Source organism: Equus caballus, chromosome 14 (genome assembly GCF_041296265.1).
Source record: "Equus caballus isolate H_3958 breed thoroughbred chromosome 14, TB-T2T, whole genome shotgun sequence".
Classification (NCBI taxonomy): Eukaryota; Metazoa; Chordata; class Mammalia; order Perissodactyla; family Equidae; genus Equus; species Equus caballus.
In genome coordinates this window covers 17,731,719-17,748,101 of record NC_091697.1, presented here as the reverse complement: position 1 = coordinate 17,748,101, position 16,383 = coordinate 17,731,719, and the positions used below count along the sequence as shown (strand labels likewise).

The following is a 16,383-nucleotide window of genomic DNA, read 5'->3' as shown; positions in this document are numbered from 1 at the left end:
CCGTTGACTTGCTCTGCACCTTTTCAAAAATCATTTGGACATATCTATGTGGATCTATTTCTGGATCTTTCTGTTCTGTTCCCTATGGAACAGATGAGTCTATGTGTCTATCCCCCTGCCAATACCACGTAGTTACCTGAAACTTGAAATAGGGTAATAAGTCTTAAAATAGGGCACACTGATTTCTCCACTATAGTCTTCTTTCCAAAATGGTTTTAGCTCTTCTAGTTCTCTTGCCTGTCCACATACATGTGTCTAGATACACGTATATAGATATGGAATAATATCTATAGTTACAAGAAATATTGCTAGGATTTTTATCGGAATTGTGTTAAACCTTCATATCAAATTGGGGAGAATTGACATCTTTACTTGGCTGAGTCTTCCAATCCATGAATGTGCTATATCTCTTCCATATATTTAGATCTTTGATTTTTTTCTTCAGTGTCATGTAGTTTTTGGTATATAGGTCCTGAAAATATTTTGTTAGATTGATGCCTCAGTCTTTCCGTTCTTTTTTATTTGAGTGATTGTAAATGATACTATATTTTAAATTTTAAATTTTGCTGTCCATTTCTAGTATATAGAAATAGAATGGATTTTTTTTTTTTGGTGAAGATTTGCCCTGAGCTAACATCCATTGCCAATCTTCCTCTTTTTTTGCTTGAGGAAGGTTAGCCCTGAGCTAACATCTGTGCCAATCTTGATGCCTCCACAGCATAGCTGATGAGTGGAGTTATGTCCACACCCGGGATCTGAACCCGCCAACCTGGGCCGCCGAAGTGGAACATGTGGGACTTTAACCACGCGGCCACCAGGGTGGCCCCCTGGATTTTTGTATTTTTCTCTTGTATCCTTCTACCTTGTTGAACTCCTTTCTAGTTCTAAGAGTTGCTTTTGGTTTTTTTGTAGGTTTATTTGGAATTTTCTATTTAGAAAATCATCATTTACAAATAGGGACAATTTTACCTTCTGCACTTGCTGGCTTCTTCAGCTCCTTGTCTGGGATATGTGAGCAAAAGGTAAACCCAAGAACTTCACCGCTATGTTGTTCCTCAGGTCCTGAGGCCTCTAGCCATTTTGCCTTCTCACCGTGTTTCAGGGTTTTATGCTTGTTTACACATAATGCACAGGGATTTTAGTTGTACTCAGCAGGAGGGGTCGGAAAAGGACGTCTCCTTTGTCTTTCCAGTAGCAACTTCTCTCGTTGACTTTTGTTCCTTATTTCTGAGGACTCAATATCATGTTTCGATTCCAGAATTGTGTTGTTGTTTTTGTTAACTTTACCTTACATATATTATTTTTCCAGGCAATGAAGAGCAGATTAATTTTAAATTTAAAGGAATCCAAAAAAGCAAGTAGACTTTGGGGGAAATATATCATTAGGCTTTAGCTGCATTTACTAGAGAGTCGTAATTAGATGTTTGTGTTTGGGAGTGGTTTTTAGTTTATAAAGAAAGATCTTAGAAGGAAGGGTCCCGTAGGTATAAGCAGTCAGTGTTTGCCTCCAAACGTTGTTTGCACTAGCAAGTAGTGGAAAGGCAGCTTTAGTGTAGGTCTAGTTAGAATGGGCTGCTGACCTAGTACTAAGAAGTTTTTAGTTGAATTCATTTTCTCAAGATACCTTTAACAAAGGGTTTTGCTAACTCTCAGGTTATGACTGTGCCTGTCTCGTAAGATTGTGACTAAGTGGAAATTTCAGGGCTTTGGTAGCTGTGAAGAACTGTAGACTTGGGAGAGAAGGATACTGTTGTAACCTGCCTTCCTGCAGAGACGTGCTTTGCACATGGGGAGCACATTTTTACCTTTCTAATTCTTAGAATCCTAGAGTCTTAAAGAGATCTTAAAGGTCAACTAACTTAGCTGTTCTTCCCGTCCACATAATCTGGCTTTTATGAAGGGAACACTACTACCTCACAGGGTAGGGCATTTCATCGGAAATAGTTCTCATGTTGACCAACCTCTTCTTCTGAGCTGGCTTTTCTATTAGATCCTATGCCTTGGTCCTCATTCTGCCATTTGAGTCTACTCTTTCACAAAGAATAGGAAAAAAACCACTTTTTCTCTGGGCTATGGTCATTCTTAGATTCCATGTCCTTTCTTTTTTTTTTTTTTTTTCATTTGGATGGTGAAGCTCTTTCATCATTTTAGCTGCCTTTTTCAGTCTACAGAATTTCTTCATTTTTCTTAAAGTGGTCCTATGGCATCCAAGACAATGTACACCACTTGTGTGGCGTGGATAGGAACTTTGCTGTTTCAAACAGTGCACTGTACTGTTATTTCTCATGTGTACATAAGAAATCCTGCTGAGAGGACTTAAGATTCTTATAAATACATGTAAATTGTTGATTTGCTTCCGTTTTTGGCACTTGAGAAACAGTTATTGAGTTTACAGATGGCTCACGTCCCTGGGGTTTTCCCCCTGCCTTGGTGACTTAATCTTAAACCAAGTCTGCCGCAGTTTGTTAATTTATTCAGTAGAATTTTAAAAAAGCTAAATGCTAGACTACATTAGGCATTAGGATGTTTTCTTGTTAGCTTAGTTGCATTCTTACATTTTGATTCTTTGATTCATTATATTGGCTGTCATCTTTCCCTGTCTGCTCCTTCTTCCCACTCTCCCCAGTTCATTTCACCTGCTTTTTACCATTATGCAAGTGTTGATGAGGCGGGTTCAAATACAGAGCAGTATTAGATATCTTCCAGAATGATGTGAGTCCATTAGCAGTCATTTTTTTTAAAGATTTTATTTTTTCCTTTTCTCCCCAAAGCCCCCCAGTACATAGTTGTGTATTCTTCGTTGTGGGTTCTTCTAGTTGTGGCATGTGGGACGCTGCCTCAGCGTGGTCTGATGAGCAGTGCCATGTCCGCGCCCAGGATTCGAACTAACGAAACACTGGGCCGCCTGCAGCGGAGCGCGCGAACTTAACCACTCGGCCACGGGGCCAGCCCCCATTAGCAGTCATTTTTTGTATACCTCTATGGAACACGGTATAAATCATTTTTACTCTTCACATCAAAAACTGAAAAAAGAATATTTTTTCCAGTTTGGTATATTCCTAATAACTTTACATTGCTATATAGATGATCTGATAATTTTGGTGTATTTTTCAATTTTGAAATATTTTAGTACTTATCTTGGTTTTATTTTACCTATTTTGAAAATATTTCCAGGAAATCCACTTACCCAAGATATATTGAACCTCTATTTGGAACCAGATGGAACAAGAAGGCTACTGAACTATTTGCTTGATAATTTGGCAGGTACTGCAAAAAGAAGTAAGTGATCATTTGTTTAAACCATTTTTTAAGGGAAGACGTATAAGAATATTGCTTAATTTTGTGTTTTATATTCAACTAGTTTCAACAGAACAACCACCTCCAAGATCTTGGATTATGTTACAAGAACCAGACAGAACAAGGCCTACTGGTTGGTAGCCTTATTTTTTAACTCTTATTTTCACTTGGTCTCTATAAAGCAAATAGTATTGTTGGCATGCTTTAGATTATGGGCAGTGGTACAGTAGAATGCTTAGGGGTGATGTGGTTTGGGAGGTAATAATAAAGACTTGATTCTTGCCCACCAGGCCTCCATACTATGCTACCTCCATACTATGCTATAGAAAATATGCTGTAAAGCAGTGCTCCTCAACTAGAGGCAGTTTTATCCCCCGGGGGACATTTGGCAATGTCTGGAGACATATTTTTGATTGTCACAACTGGGGGAGGTGCTGCTGGCATCTTGTGGCTAGAGATCAGAGATGCTGCTAAGCATCATACAAGGCACAGCACAGCCCCCCACAGCAAAAACTGTACTCACCCACAATGCCAATAGTGCCACTGTTGAGAAACCTGCTATAGGGTATTGATCAAATTCACTTAGAATAAATACACCAAATCTTTCTATATGAGAAGTTTCCAAACCCTAGTATATTCCAAATGTATTTGATACTGTAAAATTGTAAAACAGCCAAAACACTTACTTGAGGGAGAAATTGAACTAATGACCTCTAATCTCCTTTTAACTTAAATTTTATGAAAATAGTTTCGGAACTTCTGTGATGTGTGTAACAGGATTTGGTCTAATACTCCTTTCCTTTCACGTGAATTAATAATAGTTGCTCTATAGAAGAAAACTAAATATGCCTATTAAGGAAACTGCCTGTCACGTTTGCACATCCTATGTTAACAGTTGGCAAAGTGGAGGGAGCATAGGAATGAGGAGCCCTGGTCTTAGAGGCTGAAGGGCTCACCATCTTCGTCTTTTAGCTTCAAACCTTCTGTGCTATGTCTCTAACAGATAATACTTTGTATTATAATTGGTTCATGTATCTGTCTTTCCTTCATTATTCGAGTTTATTTATAGCCACCATGTCTGGCATATAGTAGCTTTTTAATAAATATATGTTGAGTGAATAAAGTCAAACTTAACACTTAAGTGAAAACTACTGAAATTAATTGTGGGTTTCCTGCCACACGTGTGAATAAGTAAAATTGTCTTTCCCACAGCCTTGTTTTCTGTCATGTGCTACAATGTTCTTTGTGATAAATACGCGACCCGGCAGTTATACGGCTACTGTCCATCATGGGCGCTAAACTGGGACTACAGGAAAAAGGCCATTATTCAAGAAATCTTGAGCTGCAATGCTGATATCGTAAGTCTTCAGGTAAGTCATCAGAGTCGTATTTGTTTAAATCACACAGATGCCCAACACTGGTACAGCAAGGAGCAACCTGGGAATGCATTACACGGACACATTTGAAGCCCCAGCTTTAAAATATTTAGCTTTTTTTTTTTTTAAGATTGGTCCTGAACTAACATCTGTTCACAATCTTTTTTTTTTTTCCCCAAAGCCCCCCAGTATGTAGGTGCGTATTCTAGTTGCAGGTCCTGCTGCTTGCGCCATGTGGGATGCCACCTCAGCGTGGCTTGATGAGTGGTGCTAGGTCCGTGCCCAGGATCTGAACCAGCAAACTCTGGGCCACCAAAGTGCAGCATACGAACCTAACCACTCATCCACAGGGCTGACCGCTGTTTGGCTTTATAACAATTAAAATAGTGACCGTTTTTTGTGAATCCTGGGAGCATTCACTGCCTGCTTTGTTGTGCAGCACTGTGCTGCTAAATTAAGCAAATGGGTTAAGCTGGGTTTTAAGCGTTTGCTGTGACAGCTCAATTTTCACCTTTCCCTCCCTAATGCCCCTGCACACTATTTTTGAATTGGGTGGCGTTGTCCAAGTATGATTTTGCTTTATGGCTGGTGATAACAAAATAATTAGGGCACAGTGGAAAGAGCATTGAGCCTGGTCCATGTAACTTGGGGTTCTTAGTCCAACTTACATAATAACTTACATGACCTTGGAAGTCACTTTCTCTCCAAGTGAAATTATGATCTGGAATTATGATCTGGGGAGTTCCTTCTACCTCTCTGATTCTGGTTCCACATCAGTTCTAAAATATCAGGAAATACACGTGCATAGAGGTATATGTCTTTTCATTCTTTACTCCTAAACAACAAAGAATTGACCTTGTCATCTGGTACCTGTAAAATGACAAATAGGCGTTCAGTTAGTTTCAGATAAATTACATTGCAAAGGTGTTACATTCTTTATTCTGTAGATCAGTCCTTTGAAATTATTTTAAGCTCTCATACTGTACATATAAAAGTTAATGCAAAGGACTGATTTTTGTCTTATGAAGTAACTTCGCTGTTTACAATTTTTCAGGAGGTTGAAACAGAACAGTATTACAGTTTTTTTCTGGTAGAACTGAAAGAACGTGGCTATAATGGATTCTTTAGTCCTAAATCTAGAGCTAGGACAATGTCAGAACAAGAAAGAAAACATGTTGATGGCTGTGCAATATTCTTCAAGACAGAAAAGTAAGTCATCTTATTTTTAAAAAGGAAAATTTTCTTTATATTTGCAGAGTGTGGGCCAAGGGTATGGAAATTAGTTGCCAGATAAGAGAGTGAGACCTTGTATCATTACTCAAACAATACTATTGACTTAAGGTTTTGTTTTGTTTTGTTTTGAATCATCAGAAATAATCTTGCTTTGGAGACATTGTTGAAAGTGCTGCTGTTTCTTCAGGTGTTTACTAGAGCTTAACTCCAATTGTTGATTGAAACACCTTGTAATTAACATTCCCTCTAGGATGGTAGAGCGATTCTTAAACCTATACTTTGGAAAAGAATTATTTAAAAATTACAAGATGGAATATTCCACCATGAAACCTAAACAGAAGATGACTACATTATCTTAAGTTGTAAAAGTGTTTCAAGATGTTATTTGTGTCAGTAACAGACTGAGAACAACTTTAAGTGGATGTGCGAAGCTTTGTGTTAAGTGTGGAGGATTTTCCATAATGTGATTTACATGCCATCATATCTGTTAAGGAAGTTTGGGAAAACTGCATTTCCCACAAAGCTAATATCTTGGTATTCCCAATTCTTTGTTTGTGTGTGTGTTTTTGTTTTTGTTTTAGATTTACTTTGGTTCAGAAACACACTGTTGAATTTAATCAGCTAGCGATGGCAAATTCAGAAGGGTCTGAAGCTATGCTGAACAGAGTCATGACAAAAGATAACATTGGAGTTGCAGTACTGCTAGAACTTCGAAAGGAATTGATTGAAATGTCATGTGAGTGACCTTTTCACTTCGTGTAAAATTGACCTCCAAAATTTAATAGAAAACAGAAAATTTGTAATAATAGTCTTGTCTAACACCTGAAGAAACTCAGTGAGAACTTAAATCTTTCCTAAAGTATCCCTTTTTCCCTACCACAAAGCTTGACATGAGAAAGAAAGCATTGCTCAGAAAAGTGTTTCACACCTTGAAAGGCATAAAGCCAAAGAACAAAATAGTTTCTTTGCTCCCAAGGATTTTTCTCATAAGAGAAATGTTGAAGTAAATAATAGTTAAAGTAACTGCTTGGAGAGAAGAGCTGCATACACGTCTGTAATTTCTTGGCAGCAGGATATTCTGTAAGCCAACTTCTCTTCCTGACCTACTTGTAATCATTATTTTAAAGGTCTTGAGTTTTGGAGAAATGGACTTACTTCATATTAAAAGTGTATTTAGAGGGACCGTCCTGCTGAGAAGTGAAACTTCTGTCACTTGAGGAACAGTTGAAGCTGAAGGATAGAAAAAATGAAAGATGGAGCTTAGTGATCATCTTCACCATAGCAAAGAAAAAGAGTAGAGATGTAATTTTGGGAGGCTCAAGTTAGGACATTTGAACTAAGACCAGAAGTTTCCAGGGGACAGAACTATTTAAAACTCAAAGCTGTCCCAAAGAGAATGGGCTGTGTTGTGCCGACGGTGGACGCCCTGTGCGGACGTGCTCGCTCAGAGGGCTGGGGTCTGGCTCTCCGGGTCGTTGTAGGGTAGATTTGGTCATCAAATGGGAGATTGTTAGGTAAATTTTAGGGTCTTTTTTTATTCCCAAGACTCTGAGATATTACTTGGTTTTAGACCCTGTAGGAATATATGGCCTGATGGACGGGTTTTGTCTGTCTTTCTTTTTGTCTAATATAGCTGGAAAACCACATCTCGGAACAGAAAAACAACTGATTCTTGTGGCTAATGCTCATATGCATTGGGACCCTGAATACTCTGATGTGAAGTTGGTTCAGACAATGATGTTCCTCTCAGAAGTGAAGAACATTATTGACAAAGCCTCACGGAGCCTCCAGTCCAGTGTGTTGGGAGAGTTTGGAGCTATTCCACTGGTGTTGTGTGCAGATCTTAATTCTTTGCCAGACTCTGGTAAGAAAAGAATGTTATCTTATATAGGATGCTTTTTGACTTAAAATGTTTGTGTAATTTGTTGTTTCTGATAATTCCAGTTTAGTCAGAACAAAAATTCAGTTTGTAGTGGCATCTATGAATCAGGTGTAAAGATTTCGCGTGGAGCAGTGGGACCATTCTAAAAATGAAATGCTGTTATGGAAACCTGAGGAGGGAGGACATGAATCATTTTCAATAAACACCTAGGTGATAACTTGAAATAACTTGTTAAAGAACATATAATTATATTTCATTACCCTCAGGTTATGTATAATCCAGACTCTGAAAAGGTTATTAAGACAGCTTCTCTGGGATAGTAATGTAATCCAGTTTCAATTTGACCTTATGTTATAGGAGCTTGATTAGAAAATACACCTCAGGTGGAAATTGAGAGTCTTTGTTTGTACAGATCAAGCAAGTGGTTTTAACAAAAAAGAACAGGGATCTTGATCTGTCACAAAGTAGAATACAGAACGCCTTCTTCTTGAATACTTTACCGTAGATAGTACAGTGAATAAATCATAACCTTGTGATATCAAAGTAAGGATTTCTTCTTTTTTGTATTTCAACTCCTTGTTTATTCTCTCTCCTGTACACAAGAATACTTTTTCTTGGACTTGCATGCGTGCGTGCGTGCACGTGCACACTTTGGAGGGGTTAAATTCAGCAGCACATCACTGCCATCACGATAGACGAAAGCCATTAAAAAGATAGAAACTATGTTCAAATTCGTTTTCAGGGAAAATAAAGGTATCTGAGATGTATAATTCTTTAGTCCATCTCATCAAAACTTGGGGGTTTCTGCTGCTGACGCAGTTGAGGATTACTCTCTGGCAGTTTCTCTGCATGCTTTCCACCCACTCTTCAGCTACAGAAGTATCTGAGGGGCAATGGAAGACTCTTGTCAAAGAATGCAAATCTTAAGACCCATTTCAGTGTTGGAAAATACAGTATTGTAATAGCAAACACATGGGAAAATGTCCAACTTGCTAACTAATTCAATGAAAATTAAAATAAATATTTGCAGAGCCCATCTCATGCTTAGGAAGTTGGAAGAATAGTGTCCAGGGATAGTGAAGTTGCTCTGTAACTAACTAATAACATTCTCTTCCATGGTTGGCAATACGTACAATGGCACAATGAATCCTAATTTTGGTATTTTATACCAAGCAAATAATTTAGCATAAGCAGAAACCTACATACTAATAATTGTGTTCTTTTTAAAAAGTAGAAACAACCCGAATTTTAAAAAAATTAAGGAACTAGTTTAAAAAGATAATTGTGGGGCTGGCCTGGTGGCACAGTGGTTAAGTTCGCCCGTGCCGCTTTGGAGGCCTAGGGTTCATTGGTTCCTATCACCTGCGTGGATCTACGCACCACTCATCAAGCCATGCTGTGGCAGTGTCCTATATATAAAATAGAGGAAGATGGGTACAGATGTCAGCTCAGGGCCAATCTTCCTAAAAAAAAAAAAAAAGAAAAGAAAGTTCATGTGATACAATAAAGCAAAATATAAAATATTCAGTAAACTATGATTAAACCTATGTAAAAGTGGATTTAGACAAGTTCTGGCAAATGTATGTAAAAAAAACTGAAACATTTTAGGAAGTGGGATATTTTTGGTTTAAAACTATTTGCTGTTGAATTTTCTTTTTTAGTGATTTTTGTACACTGTTTATTATACTTGGCAAGAAAGTACATTTATTTTTATTATAGGTGTTGTAGAATATTTGAGCACTGGTGGAGTAGAAACAAACCATAAAGACTTTAAGGAGCTGAGATATAATGAAAGTCTTACAAACTTCAGCTGCAATGGGAAAAATGGGACGACCAATGGCAGGATCACGCATGGGTTCAAGTTAAAGAGTGCCTACGAGAGTGGCCTGATGCCCTACACGAACTACACCTTCGATTTCAAGGTGAGTGTGGAGATGGATCAGCTTTAAAACCTCTGTTTTTTGGAGTCTGGTAACTTCGTTGTGTCTTTAGAATGTGGCTATATGTTCAGAATGGAGTTAAGCCATCTTAAATTAGTTGACGTCATACTCTTTTCTTACTCCTATGTAGAGTTCGTGTGATTAGTCTCCTGTCCCTGCTTTATAGATACCTGTAGATTCATTTCCAGGGGAAACAATCAGATGAAACAATGATAGTAAATCCTGAGTTAACTGTCACTGTTTTTGGGCAACTCCATTTCTTAAAGGCTCATTACTAACAGCTGTGCATGTGCTACCACACTAATTTGTGGTCAGTTGCGGTGAGGGGTTCAATCTCTCATATTTTAATTTAACTGAAACTGCTCTTTGAGTGCCAAACTGTGGTTTATTATTAGCCATCTTCAAATTTCTAAGATTTATCACATGCCTTCTTGTACCGTTAACAGCTCACCATGTGGAGGCTTTCCTCAGTGATTCTCCTCATTTTTGCTGTCAGTGGTTGTTTAGGGCTTGTGTTCAACTGTCCTTTTTAGCCACCTTCTGCATTTCTGCTCTCTTAAATCCTGGTTTTCCATTTCTAACCTGCTGGAGAAATAATTGTTCAGGTTGGCTAGTCTATTAGAGTGTAAATACTAGTGTTAGCTGGTTCTTAATTTTGGAGAGGAGGGCTTTTTAGACTCTTGAGAAACTGCTGAAAACTCTGACAGTTTTTGTTTGCCTTTGGAGGAACCACAGTGCTGTGGGTAATGATTTAACTCGGGGAACAGCTGACTGTAGAGTTGAAGAGATAGAGTAGACTGGGAAAAACTAACTTGTAAACGACAGAAGAAGAACAAGGGAGAGGAGGACAACCAGGACTGTGTAGGAGTCTAACTGCTGAGGAAGGAAGGCCCTCCTAGTGGGGAGGAGCAAGTGTAAACTTCAGAGAAGGTGATGGCAAGAGATATTTCACTGGAGAGCTGGGCAGAGAGACTAGAATGTGGTGAGTTGAAGAATAACTGAGTGATGAGGTAGTAACAACCAACTCTTAGATTCTCATTTCAAGCAGATTGATTGAAGAAGAGGTGAGAGTGATAACCAAAAGGTGGGAGAAATTAGGGATTTTTTTTCTCTTGTTCCCATTGCTGCTGGAGAAATGGGAAGAAGACACTTGAATGTGATTAAATACTTTTGGCCAAGAGCATGTAGAGGAGAGGCTGGAGTTAAGGGAAGAGAGGGTTAAACCAGAGATCGTTAGCCGTGTGCCAGAGGCCGTGTCTCGGTGCTGCTGAGGGCATGCACGGCAGAGACCCTCGTGGAGCCTGGGGTCTTGGGGAGAGACAGGTCTTGACTACATAGATGAGTATGTAGTTACACCTTGGGCTGCACATTAACCGGGGAAGGGAATTGGAGGGGATAGGAAGTATTAAGTGGGTGAGGACAGGATTCAGGAAGGTCTTTGGAAAGTGAACTTGAAGGTTGCGAAGGCATCAACCAAATGACAAGTAGAAGAAAGTGTTCCAGGCAGAGGGGACAGCATGTGTGGAGGCCCTGGGGCAGGAAAGAGCTTGGCATCTGCGAGGAGTGTACCCCACTTCACCTCCCCCCTAAAACAGAAGGGCTAGTATGGCAACAGAGGAGTGAGCAAGGGGAAAAGTAGTACAAATTAAGTTAGGAAAGAGAAGCAGGGCCCATTTCATTGAGGATGTTGTAGGTCTCTTCAGAAATTCTGAAAAGACCCAGCTGGGAGGAAAAATGAATGATTACCGTTGCTAAACTTTCTTCGTTCTGCCAGATTTGACATTTGGGGTACCATTTGGTTTACGTAGTACTGCCTCTTCCTCATGCTAAGTTTCTTTGTTTATCAAATATGAGTGTAAGGGTATGTCTTGAACGCTTTCAGCATTTCAGCGTTATCTTATGTGGGGCCGTGTCTTTTTTTTCCCCTTTCTGTTTTTCAGGGTATAATTGACTACATCTTTTACTCTAAACCTCAGCTGAACACTTTAGGCATCCTGGGACCTCTGGATCACCATTGGCTAGTTGAGAATAATATCAGCGGCTGCCCACACCCACTCATCCCCTCTGATCACTTCTCACTTTTTGCACAACTGGAGCTCTTACTGCCTTTCCTGCCCCAAGTTAACGGCATTCACCTTCCCAGCAGGAGGTAGTCAAGTACCTTCAGAGGACGACCTCAGTTTCATTTCTAAACTCATAAAAATCTGAATAGAGGGGAGTGAGGTATGGCCACTAGGGTTTTTTTTTTTCCTTAATGGTAATTTGAGTTTTCAATCTGATTTTTTGATAAAGATATAGTATGAAAGCCAGGTGCTAGCAACAGACAAATACTGAGCCCAATATGCTTTATATACTGTTAGACAGGGATTGGTGTGTGTGCACCTCTCTTTAATTTGTTACAAGTGATTTTCCTGTTTCTTCTATTCAAATAATATTTTCATGCCTTGAAATAGGAAAATGTTTGAACAGCATACTCTCTTTGCACAGAAATCTGTAGCACTGCTTTCCTGAGGCCAGTAGTACCATCCAGAGACCATTCTCCCATACTTGACTCTTCCCTTTTCAGACTTGTTTGTAAAATAAAGACTTTGAATTTAGCCTTTATGATTGTATATGATCCACAGGAGACCTGATTTATGAAATTTTGTACTAAAAAAATCAGATTTGGAAATGATTGTATTATAAACTAAGGCTAAGTTTTTTTACCTGTTTCATGCGTTATAAAGGCCAGCTTGTAAAAGAAGCTGCAACAGACTTTCTCTGCTGATGATTTGCACTGTTAGGGTTTTGTTAGCCCTTTTGTACTACTTTATTTTTAAATTGAGAACATTGCTCTTTAAATCTGTTTAAAGCTTAGGACATTTTCTTCGACCAGTGACAACTTATCCATGAAACCCTGTGTTGTCATGAAAACTATCTACAGGAGAGAGAAGCTGCACGGTGAAAGATCTGGGCGTCTGTGGACTGAATGTAATGGCTGGTATATGTACGTTCTGATATTTTTAAATCTTTAACTTTTAAGTTAAAACATTACAGCTGCTTAGGTACAGCTTCTTAACTCCCTTTTGAGGCGCTTCCTGTCCTATCTCCACTGTGCCTGCCTAAATTTGTTCTCGCTGAGCACTGCCTGTGCGTGCAGAGAAAGTCTGTGCATCCTCTTTTAGATTTTTAAATACTGTTTAACGTTTGTGAGAATTTTGTGAAAATGCTTTTGTGTGAGCTGTGGCTCTTCCCGTTGTGAAGCACCGAAAGTCACATTTGGAACATGCTCCTAGGGTGGGTCCCTGGGTCTCTGCTCATCAGACGCAAGCACTGCTTCTTGGCGCTGTTGCACAGTGCTGTCTGTCGCCTAGAGCGCTATCATGTGAGCTCTTTTTGTTTTCCATGAATTCTTTAGTCTCCATGTTTTTTAAAATCATTCCTTTTTTTAAAAAAAGAAAGTGATTTTCCGTTTATGAAACAGTATAAAGGAGATATATTTTCAAAACAGGTCCCCAAGACAATTCTTCAGATCATTTTTAAAGTGACTAAGTCATTTTAATATGTCGACCAAGATCAAGTTATATTCTGCCCTGTATTTTGCCCATAGTGCCATTAGTAGATTAGAGATAGAAGCCAGCTGTAACTTTGCAAAGTTAACTCATGTATATTTTGTTCTCATTCATTCATTCTTCTCTCAAAAATCAAATGAATTCAGAGGGAACTTGGTTTAACTGCTTTTGTTTCAACTGCAGGCAGGGGAGCAAAAGGATACCATGTGAGCATTAAACAAAAATTGTTGATTGTTAACAATTTTTATATAGAGAAGGAGTCATTTTGGATAATGACTTAAAATTTTATGAAAAATGTTCGGCACTTAAATGTGCTTAATTTGTTTTTAAGAGAAAATAAAATTACATACTGTTTAAATAAATGATGATTTTTTTTTTTCTTTCTTTCTTTCTTTCTTTCTTTTAAAAAAATTTTCCTGAAGGTTTTGATCTTGAATCTTTGTCTTGGACCTGGTTTTTCCTTTGAGGTTTTTAAAGATTTTGTTGTGATGGTTTTTTTTATTTTTTGCTTTTTGTTTAAGTTGTGCCGACACCAAACACACCCAGTTTATAATCAGTCCATTAGAAGCTCGTATTGATGTAGAACTAACGCATAAATTTTATGGGGTTTTTGTTTTATTTTTTTGTAAAGTGTGAATAAAAGGTGTGTTTACTCATTTTTCCTAAACACTGTGTTGGTAATGTGCATCATGACAATTTCCAGCAAGGGCAAGCTGGAGCTGGTTGGACTGAGGAGACGAAGGGAGCCACTTTTCCTGTGATCTGCCTTTTGTCAGAACAGGTCCGAGAGCTTTATGGAAGGGGAGGGGAGAAGCACTTCCTCTGTGCGTGGAGGATGCATTCTTCTCCTAGATGCTGGAACTAGAGTGCACTTCTTAGATGCTGAAGGTTTGAGCTTTATACAAAGTGTTTTCATCTGTATTGATATTGTCTACAATATGTTTGAATCTGGGGGCAACATAGTGAGATATAACGGCCGGTTATGTCTTGAAAATATTTGTTCTTGCCTCTTCTTGGCATACTGCATTCTGTGGGTCAGTTTGAACAGCTTCCCCACCTTATTGAGATAGTTATAAATTGAACCAAGAGTATAGATTTAAAACTCTAACTTCAAAAGAGAAAGAAATATTTTAGGCCTGTGGGGAATAAATGGTCACCCCAAGATAGATTATGATAACTTTTGTTAAGCGAGGTTTTGTGTTTTAAATATTTTCTGTGTCCTGAATAATTTCCAATAATCCATACTCCCTAAAATGCAATAAATCCTAGTATGTTTTCACAGTATAGATTTTTTTTTGACAAATTCTATAACAAATATATTTAATGTGGTGTTGCCATAATGTAATTTCAGTGTTCTTGCTGGACAAATCCATCTTATGAATATTTTACAGAAGATTTGGGGTATGTTTTCTCTTTTAATGATTAGAAATTTGAAAATCCTTGTGTAAATCTCTTGAAATGCTGTTTACCATATAAGTGGTAACTATTTATGCTTTGAGAATTTAAATGTTCATCAAAATTAATTTATGGCATAATTTAAAGTTGTAGAAATAAAATGTTGATTGCAACTTTAATAGTCCTACAAGATAGACAAGGAACATCTCCAAGAAATATGTTTTTATTTGATTTGGTTACAGCCAAGAAAACTTATTTTGAGTTAGCACTTTGAAACCTAAGGACATTATTAAATTGGGTGGAATGCACTTCTGAATGTTGAAATTAAAATTTCAAAGCTCTGCTAAGGTTCACGTTTTAAATAATAAATACCAGTTTTAGTATTGCGTTTTTTACTATTTAAACTAATGGGATTTGTTTCCATAGAGACTTTTAAGGTTTTGGAATCATCTCGTATTAGAACAAAAGCCAACCTAAGCAAAACAATTACAGCAGTTTGTTCTTTTAATGAACCAATCAGAATATCCAGTACAGATGCTGCAGATAATTCAAAGAACATCTCACAAGTGTTTCTCCCCAACTTGTAAACAGTATTTTAAGATGTTCATTTCGCTCTTCTTTTTGGTGACATAAATTTTATTCATGTTCAAGTAGTGTCTACAACAGAGTATCTAATCTTATTCACAGTACATTATATTGTGTAATGCACTGGACTACTTTTGTTTACCATTCATGTAACAAAACTCAGCACATTATCTGCACTAAGCTCAAAGAATGTCGCATTTGCCTGGGCGGCTCTTTGATACGGGCATAAGCCGAATGTGTACCTATGGACTGGTGGTAACAAGGGCTTTTACTGTTCTTTCCAGTGGAACCTTCTTGGTCAAATTGTAACTAGCTAGTATTATATTTATATACAGGGTCTCTTTTCTTTACCAATGTATTTTCCTACTCATAGCCAACAAATAAATTCAATATCTGTTTCAAATATTTTAACAGTGTAATTTGTATAGCTGTAGTACTGAGGTTTGAGAAAAATAAATCAGCAGTTAATCAGCGGACCACACAGTTCAAATTCTGAGTCATCTGGGACAGGGTTATAACTCACCTTTTGAAAGGGAAGAGTGAATGGGAACAGAGCTGTGGTATTGGAGAGAAGGTGTGAACTTAATAATTTCCTTATTGGCTCTCTTGTTCTGTATGACACTCATATCTTTGCCAAAGTCCAATTTTATATTTGGGCATCTGATGGTCCTTTTGCATTTAGGATTTTTTATTGTTGTTACTATATATACTATACCTCATAATAGAAGAAATGATCTCGTGTGTTTTCCATCTTTTGGAAGGAGGTTGACATTTCAAATAAATGCGTTTAAATACAATAGCAAACATTGTGTTGGTGGGATTATAGCAATTCATTAAATGTTTGGCTTGTTATATATAAAAATGTGTGACTTCCCTACTCTTAAGAATATTAAATCCATTCTCTTTTTAGAAACTGCTTCTATAACAAATAAATGTAAATTTTTATGAAGGTGTTGGAAAAAAATCATTTAAAATCAGAAGACAATTTAGATAAAATGATGTTTGCTGAGATGTCTAGTTTTTAAAATAGGCATTTTTTACCTAATCCTCACTATATAATTTTACCTCACTCTGTAACAGAAGTCTTGTTCCTCCTTATAATTGTCAAAGAACAAGTAAAAACG

General features: G+C 37.8%; 1 protein-coding gene across 13 annotated transcripts in view; it reads left to right on the top strand.

Annotated features, from left to right (window-relative positions):
- Positions 1-15,664, top strand: part of CNOT6 (CCR4-NOT transcription complex subunit 6) — a 65,809-nt gene extending 50,145 nt beyond the window's left edge. For 4 of the 13 annotated variants that reach the window (XM_023617002.2, XM_070233702.1, XM_070233697.1 and 1 more), the window contains 8 exons: positions 3,175-3,279; positions 3,362-3,430; positions 4,510-4,667; positions 5,728-5,882; positions 6,488-6,642; positions 7,540-7,770; positions 9,508-9,710; positions 11,669-15,664. In XM_023617002.2, coding sequence (XP_023472770.1) covers positions 3,175-3,279; positions 3,362-3,430; positions 4,510-4,667; positions 5,728-5,882; positions 6,488-6,642; positions 7,540-7,770; positions 9,508-9,710; positions 11,669-11,881 — 1,289 coding nt within the window. In that variant the 3' untranslated portion in view covers positions 11,882-15,664. The remainder of the gene's footprint in view (positions 1-3,174; positions 3,280-3,361; positions 3,431-4,509; positions 4,668-5,727; positions 5,883-6,487; positions 6,643-7,539; positions 7,771-9,507; positions 9,711-11,668) is intronic. The other 9 variants (XM_023617003.2, XM_070233698.1, XM_070233703.1 and 6 more) reach the window with 4 other exon arrangements.
- Positions 15,665-16,383: the final 719 nt, after the last annotated feature.